The 13,145-nt window shown below is 39.9% G+C and overlaps 1 protein-coding gene across 4 annotated transcripts in view; it reads right to left on the bottom strand.

Annotated features, from left to right (window-relative positions):
- Positions 1 to 2,935: 2,935 nt before the first annotated feature.
- Positions 2,936 to 13,145, bottom strand: part of CDK8 (cyclin dependent kinase 8) — a 69,316-nt gene continuing 59,106 nt past the window's right edge. Inside the window, exons 9-13 of one of the 4 annotated variants that reach the window (XM_059466773.1) lie at positions 12,804 to 12,876; positions 10,401 to 10,516; positions 8,954 to 9,032; positions 8,676 to 8,834; positions 2,936 to 4,138 (exon numbers count right to left, since the gene is read on the bottom strand). In XM_059466773.1, the coding sequence (XP_059322756.1) occupies positions 4,013 to 4,138; positions 8,676 to 8,834; positions 8,954 to 9,032; positions 10,401 to 10,516; positions 12,804 to 12,876 (553 nt within the window). In that variant the 3' untranslated portion in view covers positions 2,936 to 4,012. The remainder of the gene's footprint in view (positions 4,139 to 8,675; positions 8,835 to 8,953; positions 9,033 to 10,400; positions 10,517 to 12,803; positions 12,877 to 13,145) is intronic. The other 3 variants (XM_059466774.1, XM_059466775.1, XM_059466776.1) reach the window with 3 other exon arrangements.

The following is a 13,145-nucleotide window of genomic DNA, read 5'->3' as shown; positions in this document are numbered from 1 at the left end:
AAGCAAATTACACTGATTTAGGCTCATCTACCTTGGTCTCCGGGGAAGCTGGATATTAAACTCTCTCAGAACTGGCAGCCTGAAGCACTGTCACCTCTCAGCCTGAAGGAAGATGCTGGGATGGCTTCCCTACTCAACAAAAAAAGGCTGTACTCAGGGGAGGAACTAAAATATGATGAAGGGAGCACCACATTACTCATTCTTTCTACAGAAATGAGGCTCATCTTAGCCACGGCAACAATATTTACTCCAAATAGCAGGGCTGCAAGTTCACCCCTGGCTCCAAGAAAACTATGTGTCTTTTCTTGCTGACACACAGTAAGTCCTATGAGATCCTGCAGGCTCCATTGGTGGCAGCCAAAGTGCCTAATCATGCCCATAAAATGATCAACAGGCACCAGGCATGAAAGGCAGAGATCACTGGTGGCCTTTCAGTGAAGCCAGAAGAGGGTGTGCCCAGCAGTGGCTTCAGAATAAAGGAATCATAGAATATCCTGAGTTGGAAGGGACTCACAAGGATCATCAAAGCCCAACTCCTGGCCCTGTACAGAACAACCCAAAAAATCACAGCACATAACTGAGAGCATTATCCAAGTCCTTGAGCTCTGGCAGGCTTAGTGCCATGGCCATTTCTCTGGAAAACCTGTTCCACTGTCCAGCAACCCTCTGGATGAAGAATCTTTTCCTAATATCCAGCCTAAACCTCCCCTAAAAAAAAAAGCTAAAAGGAAACCTGAACACTGGCCCACCCCTCAACTGGGCATTGCTTGGGCACTGCCATGGGCAACTCAGTGAGTGCACTATTTTGCTATTTACATATATATATGAACAGGAAAGAACGGGACAAAACCAATCTTCTAGTTCTTCCTTTTAGGAAGGTGGGACTGCTCCTCCCACCACTAATGCTGAAACCCTCTTCAAAAGGGATCAGTGCAAAAGTTATTTATTTCTTCTAAAAGCAGCTGGGTCTTTATTTGGTATGATAAATGCAGAGCTGCCACAGGCCAGGCTTGCTGAGAGTGCCAAGGTTAAGGTGCAATGGCACATTTATCCTCACAATCAAGCTAAGCTTGTAGCCCATTTTCAACATAAGCCTACTCTAGCAAAACAATTTGTCCTTTAATCACAGCAACAAAGACAGGCTCCCAGACTCCAGCTATTTTAAATGCACTCAGATGGGTCCAGATAATTGTTGGTGAGTAAGGAAAAGCTTTGAAGTTCTTGAATCCAGTAACAAAAGCTGAGCCATGTGAGGAAAGAGGCATGGCTGGCAGGCTGGCTGCTATCTCCTCACAGGAATTTGTAACTCTTCTATTAAACCCTTCTCAAAAGTGCTTTCTTCTCCTCCCCTCTCTGTAACCCTCATGTAAAAGCCCCAGCAAGTGCATAACAACAGGATTAATGTTTTTATACAGTTCAGGAAAGCAATTTAGAGCCTTGCCCTCAGTATTCCTAAAGCCAGTATTAAAAAGCTTATTTGATGCAGAAGATCCCTTAAAATTATCATGAATATGATGTGATTGACCTTATCTGCAATACAGAATCATACTCTGTCTTTGAGGTACCAGAGGTTTTACCAAGCATTGAAAAACCTTTTCTTTCCAAAGTCCTAGAGAAAAAAATCTCAAGGATCTCCTAACAAATGACGAGATGACAGAGACATCAGTACTAGTCAAATATTAGGATTTTACTTCCCTGTTTGTTCATGTAATCTGCAATATATCTACTAAAAATGAGAAAACAAGTGAATGAAATTGAGAGTAGTAGGCTATTCAAAACCAAATGCAGAATACAATTTAGTTTTATTATAATTTTTTGATAAGCTGCATCTTTATCTCAAATACATTCTTAATAAGAAAATTAAATTCAAGCATAAACTAATGGCAAGAGCACCTTTTGTCAACTGAATGCATTTCCTTTTGCAAAAATGAAACTGAAGCAGGCCTGCTACTTTTCAAATGCAGACATCACAATATAGTGGTATCAAATAAAGTCTGCTATTACATTAATAATATTATCTATTATGCATTAATATGAATATACATCAATAGGAAACAAAAATCTGGGCCAACAGCATTTTAGTAAAAAAAAAGTTACTCTTGGCACCATCTGAGTACTTGGGAACAGCCTGGACAATACTGAACAGGCAAACTTAAAGCCTATATATAAAAATTAAGAATAAAAACTGAAAATGCTTTCACTTGAAAAGCAAACCAAAAAGTTTAATGCACTCCCACATATACATTAATGTGTTTCAGAAACAAAGACAGATTTTGACATCTTTTATGTCAAAATTAAGAGGGCATCATACAGTATCACAAAAGCAGCATAAATTCTGCACTCAGATTTTCTTCTTTAGTTTTAAGCCTTCTGAATACTTGAGCCTGTAGTCCATCCAGTCAGGCAGTTTAATCTTCACTTCAAACATGGTTTGCCTTTCAGGCAGACTAACGATTTGGGTTTTGTTTTGCCCCCCACTGGCATCTCAGTGCATGGAGATGAATCACACCAGTTGATATTCACACTACATGAAGCACCTGCAGAAAAATATCCGGCGTGTATTGCATATATTTATGTCAAAATCATGGTGTGGTATTGCCTACCAAAATAAGAATGAGCTACAGAAACCTCAGAAGAACATCCAGACAGGAATGCTTCTGGATTTTGTAGATGATAAGGAACTGTCTGATCTAGGAAATGTCACTAGGAATAAACCCACTTTTAGAGTATCTCCAGCTCATCAGCTACATGAACAGAACAGGGGTAATGCCCTTTTTTTCCTGCTGTTTAAAAGAAAAATTATCCTTCTCACCAAATAATGGAAGAAAAATTCCTGCTGAATGCTGTTTCTCAGAACACAACCTGATATAGATGTATGAATGGGGGAGCAGGGGGTTTTCAATGATGAAAAGGAATACAGGCAAAGGTCATAATGCAGATTTATGAAAAATAAATTTATTACATAACACCTTGTTTTAACAATGTTTGATTTTTTTTTTACTCAGAATACTTGTGTCATTCATGTAAAATAGTTTGATACAGTACATTGTATGTAAGTTTTTCCTCATAAATTCTAAGGCTCTCCTAACATCTTGTTCCTCTGCAGTAGGAATGGCACCCCTAAACAACGTGTGAACATTTAAAAAAAAAAAAAACAAACTGAACAAAATTTAAAACCCACTACACCAAGCTGGTTCTCAAAAATCATGACAAAATATCTGAATGGATGCCGCACCTTCTTAGGAAATATCATTCATGCTTTTTTAATCCCAAAGCATGCTCACAAATCATTAACACCAACAGGAAAAAAATAAAACACTGTCTATGACAATCATTTTAGTTTGTTTGCCGAACCAAACATGTTTATATCAATGACAACATACTTATTTAACTATCAAATAGCAGCTTTAATACCAGTCAAGTCATAGATTTCAAAACAAAAACAAAAACTTATGTTGGAAATAAATCTTTGGGACGCTTGTAATTGCTGGGAAAAAATGCAAACGCTTCCATGTTCTTAAAAAAATCTCATCGTAGCAATCATGTCGGTCATAAAACATCGATCTAGCTGAAAAATGAACCAACCCACAAAGTCACTAAAAATAAATGTCTATCAAAACTGTCTGAGAGTTACGGTTAGTTTGCTTTTTTGCCATGGTAACATATACTGTATGCTTCAAGTACCAGTTCAAAGATGTCGCGTACTACCGGTCAGATGAAGTTGTTACATCAAGAGAATTCACCACATACGACAACAAAAATGCTTGCCCCTAGCACATTTCACAGCCTCACCTGCTACAGACTGTCACTGAAAAAAATGCATCGCTCAGTCTGAACCATGTCAAGTAAACTACAGAAGTAGCATATTCACAACACAAACCGTGCTAGCACTTCCTTTTCAAGTCTAACCCCAAGACCAGGTACAAGGTGGGAGCCCCGGCGCCGTGGCGGGACGGTGGGAGGTGTGGTTGTACAGTACATTCTGCGGCCCAAGGCGGGCTCCGGGTGCGGCTCAGTACCGGTGCGTCTGGTGCGAGTACTGCGGCGGCTGCTGGGAGGTAGCTGAGTAGCCCATGCTGCTCTGGGGCTGCGACGTGCTTGGTCCGGGGTTGGGGTAGGCAGCATGGGGGTTGGAACGCTGCAGGGGGGAAGCACAGACACACAGCCCTTCGTAACACGGACACGGAGAGACGGTTTCACCTACTGACTCCTTTCCTCAAGAGGCACCCAGCACACACAGTCTCAAAGCAGCTGCACTTCCAGGCTTTGTGATTACAGCAGGTAACAGACATCAGGAATACCAGATAAGAAAGTGAGACCTGCCAGCCTTCTGCTATCTACCCTAATGGCAATCTTCACCCATCACAGTCAAACCTCCAGCCAACCCTCCAGGTGGCTACTGTGCACCTGCACGTGACACTGGGCTACCACCACTCATGGCAGTGGTTTTCTCCACTTGCTCCCTTCTCCTAGCAGGAAAGCAGGCTGGGGTGGAGGTCCAGGTGAGGCATCTTACTGCTGATGAACCACTCTGCCTTATTCTGGAGATTTTCACACATAGAGGATATACTTGCTACCCTTCTGTGTAACCACAGGCTGACAGTACTGTGGCTGGGCTAAGGTGTCATCCATCAGCAGCCTTAAAATGTTCAAAAGAGAGTTTAAGGACAACGGTGACATGCTCCTCAGTGGAACCAGATATTTCAGGCAAAAATGTCCTTAGTTTGTGGCTTGGAAGGTTCAGGTGGGACACTGGAGGAGGGACCACCAAGGAGCCAGTACAGCACTGGAAGAACCTGCCCATAGAGTCTGTGAGGGCTCTCTCTCTATGAAGGCTTTTAAGACTCAACAAAGCCATGCTAACCTGAGCGAGAACTAGCAACAGCCCTGCTCCAAGTGGGAGACTTGGCTAAATGGTTTCCAGAGGTCCCTTTCAACCAGCATTCCCACAATTATTTGAGTGGAACATTCATCATTGCAAGAAGCTCTCTACAAACCAGGAACTGCCTACTTCAATTTTAACCTAAAAGTTATCATTTACTGATAATGTGTTATAAAGGAAAGAAGGACAGCCTGTGAGAATTTCAGTAAGTATTTGACTACTTAGCAGCACTGAACATTTCATTAAATTAACACAATTTCAGTACATTACTGTGCTGGTTTACATCCACATTAAGGTTTACATGCCCTCACAAACTTTGGAGCATTTAGAAACTGAGTAGCTTATGAATTCTTGATATCACAGGACATACTATGTTTTTTAGGAAAAGCTGCTCCTAGAAGAGGTCTGGAAACTTCTAAAAAGTAACTATTCCAGGACTAGGGCATTGCTACTGACACCTGAATAGGAAAAAGCTCTGGTGAACCAACACCCTGAGAAAGTAAAATATTAAGTCACAACATAAAACAAAAACCCCAATTTTTTCTTGTACAGCATTTAGAACAGAAGCTATACCCAGGAAGCTGAGATGATGGCAGAAATAAAAAAGGCATATCCTATTAACACACACTCACAGGACTGAGCTAACACCTCTAGAGAAAAGGGGGAGAAATGGCTGGACCAGCACTTAATGTCAGTGGGAGCAAACCAGCACTGCTGATCCACACCATTAGCACAGTGACTGAACTTTGCTGATATTTGCTTTCAGCCTTGAGAGGAACACCGAGGCACTCATCAACAGAAGGGTCACAGCTTGGGGTCACCCTTCTCCATGTTACAAATACAGGATATAGTTCAAATAGCAAATGCTGGTTCTGCCCATGTGTGGCTCCTGTGTGTAGGAAACTGTCACAAGTTTAACCATCTAAAACTGACTACTCATTTCAGTTGTAAAACACTCCCTGCATCCTGACTTCTAAAACAGATCTTATTTTAAGACAGAGGCAATGAAAAATCAGATTCCTTCATGACACCCAGAGCAACAAATGGCTTTTGTTTAAGCAAAAAAGTAAATATCCAGTCCTTTCTAAATACCATTAAGCACCAGAGGGTTATCCCAAGCAAAAGCTCAGGGTAGTGGAATTGCTCCAGCCTGCTTAATCACATTGCCTTTGGCAGTGTCACATTGCAGATTTAAACAAGGAGGCAAGTCTGTGTGCCATGTGTCTACTATTTTTATGCATGGCAGAAAAGGATATGAGGTCAATGTGCCCTGCAGAGAGTGATTTGACTTCTGAGTGAATGCAGAAACTGTCTTAGTGTGCCTTGCCCAGGAGATGGCAATCCTTCTTCACAAGCTTTATATGGGGAATTTGAGCAAATCAAATGAAGAACAAAGGAACAGGTGTTTGATTAAAACAGAGGGCTGTATTGTAATGGTTTTTTTCCCTCTCCTCAAGCTGCTGGATCAGAAGCAAAAAATGTGAGGAATTTTTTTCAGGGAGATCTGAAACCATCAGTGGGAAACTCTTAACTGCTTTTGTTCTAGTGCTGGCAAGTTCAGGTCTCCTCTCTTTGATTATCATGTTTTCCAGACACCTTAATCAGAACAAATCTACGGACTGTCTCTTTGCAAGGCTAGGGGTGAAAGGATATATTTTTTTGAAAACCAGGCATTTTCCCTCCTAGAGAGACAGCAAAAAGACTGGTCAGGAGTAGTCAGGTTAGCAGTAAGAGCTCCTGAGACAGAAAAGCAGCAGTTATCATTATCTTAAAGGAGAAGTATTCTGAAATTGTATTTGTTAACAAGGGCTGTCCCCAGCTGTAATCCCAGGATGGATATCTGCAAATGCAAAAATTCTGATGGGCATGAACTGAAAACAAACCAATGCCAATTCTGGCCAAGCAATTTGATTCCTCTTACTTGTCAGCCAGCAAACCTCAGCTCAGGCTCACAAAACTGGGAGCTGAAGTTAATTCAAAACGCCCCAATGCAGCAGCAAAATGAGGTGAAGGGCATGTAAATAGGGCATGTAAATGGGGCTCCCTGACACAGTACACACAACCTCTGAATCAACCTCCTTAGACGTGTGACTCCACCCGAGGCCAACATTAAGAAAGTTACAGCTGCATTTGTCTTCTGCTCTGTGTGTGTTTTTAAGAAGTGGAAGAAAGAGCCAATTAAAAGGCCAAAAAAGCAATTGACTGCAGCTTGCCAGGTTGAAAGGGATGAAACTCCTGTAAGCGTGCCTGTGAGGGATACTCCTACTAAAAGATGGCATTTAAACTTAGAGGCACCCCACCCTGCAGAACGATAGTTAAGGCTCACCACTGTCTCAAACAGCTCTAAAAATGTATATTGTTCAAGGAGAATGACTTGCAAACTGATGTGTTATTGATGTCCTGGGATAAACTGAACAAAGCCACTTGGTGACTACACGAAGAGTCTCACAATAAAGCTCCTGAAAATGATCTTATTTTAGATTTTTGTAGTACTTTCAAGTTTTGGCCGATGCTGAGAGTACACAGATTTAGGTAAGGATGAAGGTAATGCTCCCCAGGCAGCTTCTGAGGCTATCTGGTTCTCTGAGGAACAAACTCTGAAACACAAGATTTCAAAGCCCACTGGTGCTTCATGGAGAAGCCGTATCAAACTGAAAGGCAACTTGACAGCAGCAGCTTTACTGACTCTGTTTTTAACTCTCCCCATGTTTTGCTACAGACTGTAAGCCCAGCTAAGTGGGTTTCCATTATCAGGGTCTCACATTTACACAGCAACCTTTAAATTAACTCAAAACACTGCCAGTAGTTTCCAACTTCCCCACCCTTTGATTTCATCCAAGACTGTCTGGCCCCCTGTACTGTGCATTCCATGCAAACCAGTATGTAATGGTCAGTTCCTGCAGGCTAACACTTCCAGCAGCATGCCTCCTCTTGCAATCCCCTATTCCCTAGGCTGGCAAAAATCTGCTGTTCTCTAACTGCTCCTGTGAATCATTTGAAGTCTTCCCTGCTCCTCTTTTATAACTTCTAAGCTTGTATTAACCAAAGGTTCTGTCCTTGACTCTCTTCTCCCCCATCTCCAGTAGTAGGCTTATCCAAACCCAAGAACTCAGGTGTCAATTGCTGGGATGACAAAGATATTCTTATACTTCTTATGGTCTGATTTCTTAATGTCTGACCACAAGCTCAAATGCAGGAAGGCCAGAACACATTTTTCATGTTTTCCGCAAGTGCTTTTTCCCAATGTGCCTCCTCATCTTCCTCACTCATTGACTGCCACCACCTCACCTGTCTTCAGATCTGCAATATTTGGCTTACTCAACCTGGAATCTCCCTTGATCTTCAAATGAGATTATGACAGCATCATGCCAAGTCTTTGTCATCCAAAACACTGTTTCCACATCCATTAACCGACTAAAACTTGTTCAGATTCTTATTTCACAGCTTTTTTACTGCAACATCCTGCCTCCTACCATTGCAGGTTTGTTCAAGCAAGAAATGGCATTTTTAGGTGATACAGAACACAGCATAACAGGCTCCTGGTCCATAACCATTAGCATTCCCTAATATGAAGGGAATTGGTAGTAACTCTAATAATGTCTGATCCTAATTCTCTTACTGCTAACCTAAAGAACATCAGGATATTAACAAATCATCAACTAAATGAATGAAAAAAAGGCAAAAATTAATTAACAATTAATACAGTGACATTTACAAAATTACCTTTTCAGTTTGAAGAAACACTGCTCTAAACATGAAAAAAAATACACAATATGTGAATAAAACAAAATACCTGATAGTCTGAGGTCATAATAAGTCCACCTGAGGTAGTGGTAGGAGGAACAACTCTCACTTTTTTCAGTGGGGGTCCCTGTGTGTGACTGTTGTCTTGGTTCCCTGGATGACCAGTTCCATTAGTATGGTTATTGCCCTGCTGCTGCTGCTGGTTCTTCTCAATTGTTTGAACACAAAGAAAAAATTCAACTCAAAAACAGTACATGAAATAACATAAAATCAGGAAATAGTGTAAAAGCCAGTGAAACATGATGATACTATTCTTCTAGTACTTACTTTGTCTCCTTTATCATCTGGTTCTTCTTCTGTTAAAAATTCTCGTTTTGGGTAAGGGATTTGACAACCTGCAAAAACACTGTACCCCAGAAAAGTCTATTTATCACTGTATTAGAACAGAAGGGTAAGACCTGTAAGATTCACACTTTACCCATGATAGTTTCAAGCTGCCTAAGCCATCATTTCATACCTGTAACTAAGGGAGAAGTTTTCCCTGACTGGCTATCACCATATTCTAAACTTTGCAAAAACATAATCATTTTTACATACCCTATTTTAATGTTCATTTGACTCTTACACACTAACTTAAGCTCCCAGTAATTTTTTTGTTGGTCCATCACTTTTTAGGTATCCACAAGGGCACAAAGAGCTATCTCACTGATAGCTATTCTGTAATTCACAGTTTCAGGACTAACTATAAATATTCCTGGAAACTTCACTGACTATTAAAAAAAAACACCTGGAAAAAAGTTTAGAAGTAACTAGAAATTTCACCTGTCAACTCATACCTCATAGTCCACATGGATTTGCTACTTCTAGTGCAAGCTAATATTTACCTGCCCTTCATCAGTAGAATGTATTTATAATAAAGTCTCTGTACACCTGTTAGCAACACTCACTGTGCATTCACATTAAAATGTCAACCTAAATTTGAGAAAAATGCCAAACATTATCCTAAAAGCAGTTTCTGCAACAGGCAATTGTTTGCATGACTTTAAATCACAGAGACAGTTCAGGAAATGCTATAAATAATCCAGCAGGCTTTCTTGAAATAATTTCATTTTTAATTAATTCCTTATAAGTATACATATTTTATAAATTCTTCCCTACATAAGAGCAGAGAATCACAGACAGGATGTACTAATAGCTTTCCTAAAAGGGTGTACAGTCATGCTCTTCTCTGGCTAGCTTTTTGGAAGAAGGGCTTAATTTTTAATGAAATCATTCACTGTCCATAAATTCTCTCCCTTTTGAAAATCCGCCTGTGCAAACAAAACAGAGGAGTGTCTACAGAAAATGGATTTAAGTTGTTAAGGATGACAGCACAGAGACACAGACTTGACTTTCCCCACCCAGTGAATTTACAACAAAGGCTAAGACAAAAATGTAAACTAATTAGGGACTGTCATCTGGCATTCTGAGGCAGAGAAGCGGACCTGCGGGCACTTAGCAGTTGTCTACCAAGATCTGAAGCATGCATAATCAACCTGTCAGTGAGTAACAAGATTAGTGCTGCAACTAATAGGATCAAAGTTCCATAAAGCAAGAGATTAATAAAAATGCTACTTAATTTTAAAAACCACGAATGGCATTTTAGTGGTTATAGCTCTCTTCGGTTGTTAGCCAGTATTTAGCTCAATATTCACAAACATACTTCGGGCAGAGAGACGGCACAGCTCTAAAGCATCTCTGAATGCACTGATAGGTTAATAAACTGATCACTTACTCGGATGTGGGAAGAGGATCTTCCAAGAAGTAAGGATCCTGCATAGCCTGTTCTGAGGTAATTCTCTTTATTGGATCCATAGTGAGCAATTTCTGAAGCTGAAAAGCAAAAAAAAACTAGATAAAAGAAAGAAAAAAAACACCTTTACATTACCAAAACCATTTATAGAAACTTCACTGTATTCCTGAAAGTTAAGATGATACAAATGTGTGTGAACTCAAAAGCCTAACCATAAATGGCATACCCACATTCTTCTGCCCTGTTAAAATAGTAACTTCATTTCCTATCAAAGGACACCTATTTTCACTTGCAAAGACCAGGACATTCAGTTCCAGTCACCAGTGTTCTATCAAAACCATTCAAAAAGTTTCCACAATGTACTAGCACCTCTAATCACAAAATAATTTGGGTTGCAAGGGCCCTTTCAAGGTCAATTAGTCCAGCCCCCTGCCATGGGCAGGGACATCTTTAACTAGACCAGGTTACTCAGCACCTTGTCCAGCCTGACCTTGAACACTTCCAATGGTGGGGCATCCTGAACGTGTTTGTGCAACACGTTCCAGTGCCTCATCACTCTCTGAATAAAGAATTTCTTCCTAATGTCCAATCTAAATCTACCTTCCTTCGTTAAAAAGCCATTATCTCTTGTTCTATCAAAAGAATGTTCCTCTCCAGCTTTCTTGGAGACTCCCTTCCAAGTACTGAAAGGTGTTATAAGGTCTTGTGGGAGCCTCCTCTTCTCCAGGCTGAACAAGCCCTGCTCTCTGAACCTGTCTTCAGAGGAGAGGTGCTCCAGACCTCTGATCACCTTTATGGTCCTCCTCTGGACACAACATCCCAGACGAGGCCTTGTGAACTAGGAACACCAGACCATAACTATTTTATTTAGCTCTAGTGCTGAGTTGCAGCGATGCATTCTTAAACTACATGGTTTTTATTCAAGAAGTCTGCTGTACATGCAGATACTTCTCTCCATCCACCCTAGCAGCTGTGTGGAATACAGCTGTGCTGGGCAAGCAACATGAGATAACCTTCAGATACCACACAGAAAAATAGTGAGTTTTCATGTTTCAACAATACAATGAAGCGTCTAAAGCAAAACTACACCATGACATATCGTCCAAGACTTTATGACAAATGCTTCACTTTTAACCTGCAGTTAAAAGTATTTTTAAACAAGAAAATTTTTTAAACAAGAAAATACATATTTTTAAACAAGAAAATACATATGTAAATAAAATTAATTGACATTTCCTACTCATGTTTTTTATAGGATTCATACATTTCACCTTTTTAAAAAGATCCAGTATCATGATCTAAGTCTGAACTGGTCTTCTTTCACTAGGAGAAATTCATAACTACATGTGAGAATTCATACCTGCAATGCAAATCTCTATACTTCAAAAGCTGAGGTTGAGAAAGTACATTTCCCTCCTCAGCCTTCAGTTTTGACAGCATGGTTGAAACTTGATAAATACGAATTACCACCATCAATTCAGTTTTGTTTTTCACATCATCCACAAGAACTCACAGCTCTCTGAGTCTACATGAAGTTTTTATAGAATAGCATGCTGAACAAGCCAATTCTTACTCTCTCAAAAAGCATTGCCAAGAGCCAGAAAAGGCAAAACATGACAAACAACTGCCAACACACTGAAAAACACAAATGAAAAGCACTGCAAAATACTAGCATAGTTTGTGATGATTGGATTCTAGAGCTGTCCATTACAGGATGACAAGTCTTGGTCATAATCAGCCATACAAAAAGAAATCAAAATGACTGTGCAACCATTATCCACCCAGGGGATCAAAACTTTAGTTCTGCCCCCTTGTACAGATGCCACACAGAAGTGAACATTCTATATATTATTACAAATATTTTCTATTTTAAAAACTGCTCGATGTAAAGATCACCTGACTAAATGACACAATAAATATGCAGTAAACTTCATATATCATCTATTGATGGGACAATCATTACAGCTTATATGGACCAAAGTAACCACATGGATGATCAAAAAAAATCAGGCATATAGGAATTTTTAAAAGTAAAAGTAAACTATTGAAAGTATGCAAAGCAGCAAAATGAATAAGGATTGCAGCAACACTGCAAATGTAACTACAGGCTAACACAACTATAACACAACTTCAAGAACAAAAACTTCAGAATTACTTGTTAGTGAACCTAATCCAGTGAATGAAACTCAGAATCATTTTACCAATGCGAGAAGATACTTCATCAATGTGAGAAGATAGTGATTTTGCAATTGTCAGAGTGCAGAGTATCAGTTATTCCTAAATTTATTTATAAAGTTAGTTACATTGGACTTGACACTAGCTCAACTCTTACTTGAAACAACTGTAACATATATAAGGGATTTTTTTATGTCTGCAGGAACTTACCAAGTGGAATGCCTTACTATCTGGTTTAACTTTGTGTTTTTCCATATATTTGATAAGGCTGCAGTTGGTATACCTAGAAAAGTAAACAGAAGTGATATTTCTAATATGCAAAACACTGATACTGCAAAGTTTTCCTGGTAGTCACAAAACATATTAATAAGGACAGTTTAGTCTCCCTGCAAACCCAATAAGCAGGGAAAAACCACAACTATCAACACCAGAGATTGCTTAAGAGAACTGCAGAAAGGCATGTTTCCCTCACATCCTTATAAAAGCATATAATACACACACCAAAAGCACACTTGGAACCCAGAGTGTGCAGACAGCAAACTATCAACTGGA

This window comes from Ammospiza nelsoni, chromosome 2 (genome assembly GCF_027579445.1).
Source record: "Ammospiza nelsoni isolate bAmmNel1 chromosome 2, bAmmNel1.pri, whole genome shotgun sequence".
NCBI classification, from domain to species: domain Eukaryota; kingdom Metazoa; phylum Chordata; class Aves; order Passeriformes; family Passerellidae; genus Ammospiza; species Ammospiza nelsoni.
The sequence above is the reverse complement of the archived record's forward strand: the minus strand, read 5'-3'. Positions and strand labels throughout refer to the sequence as shown.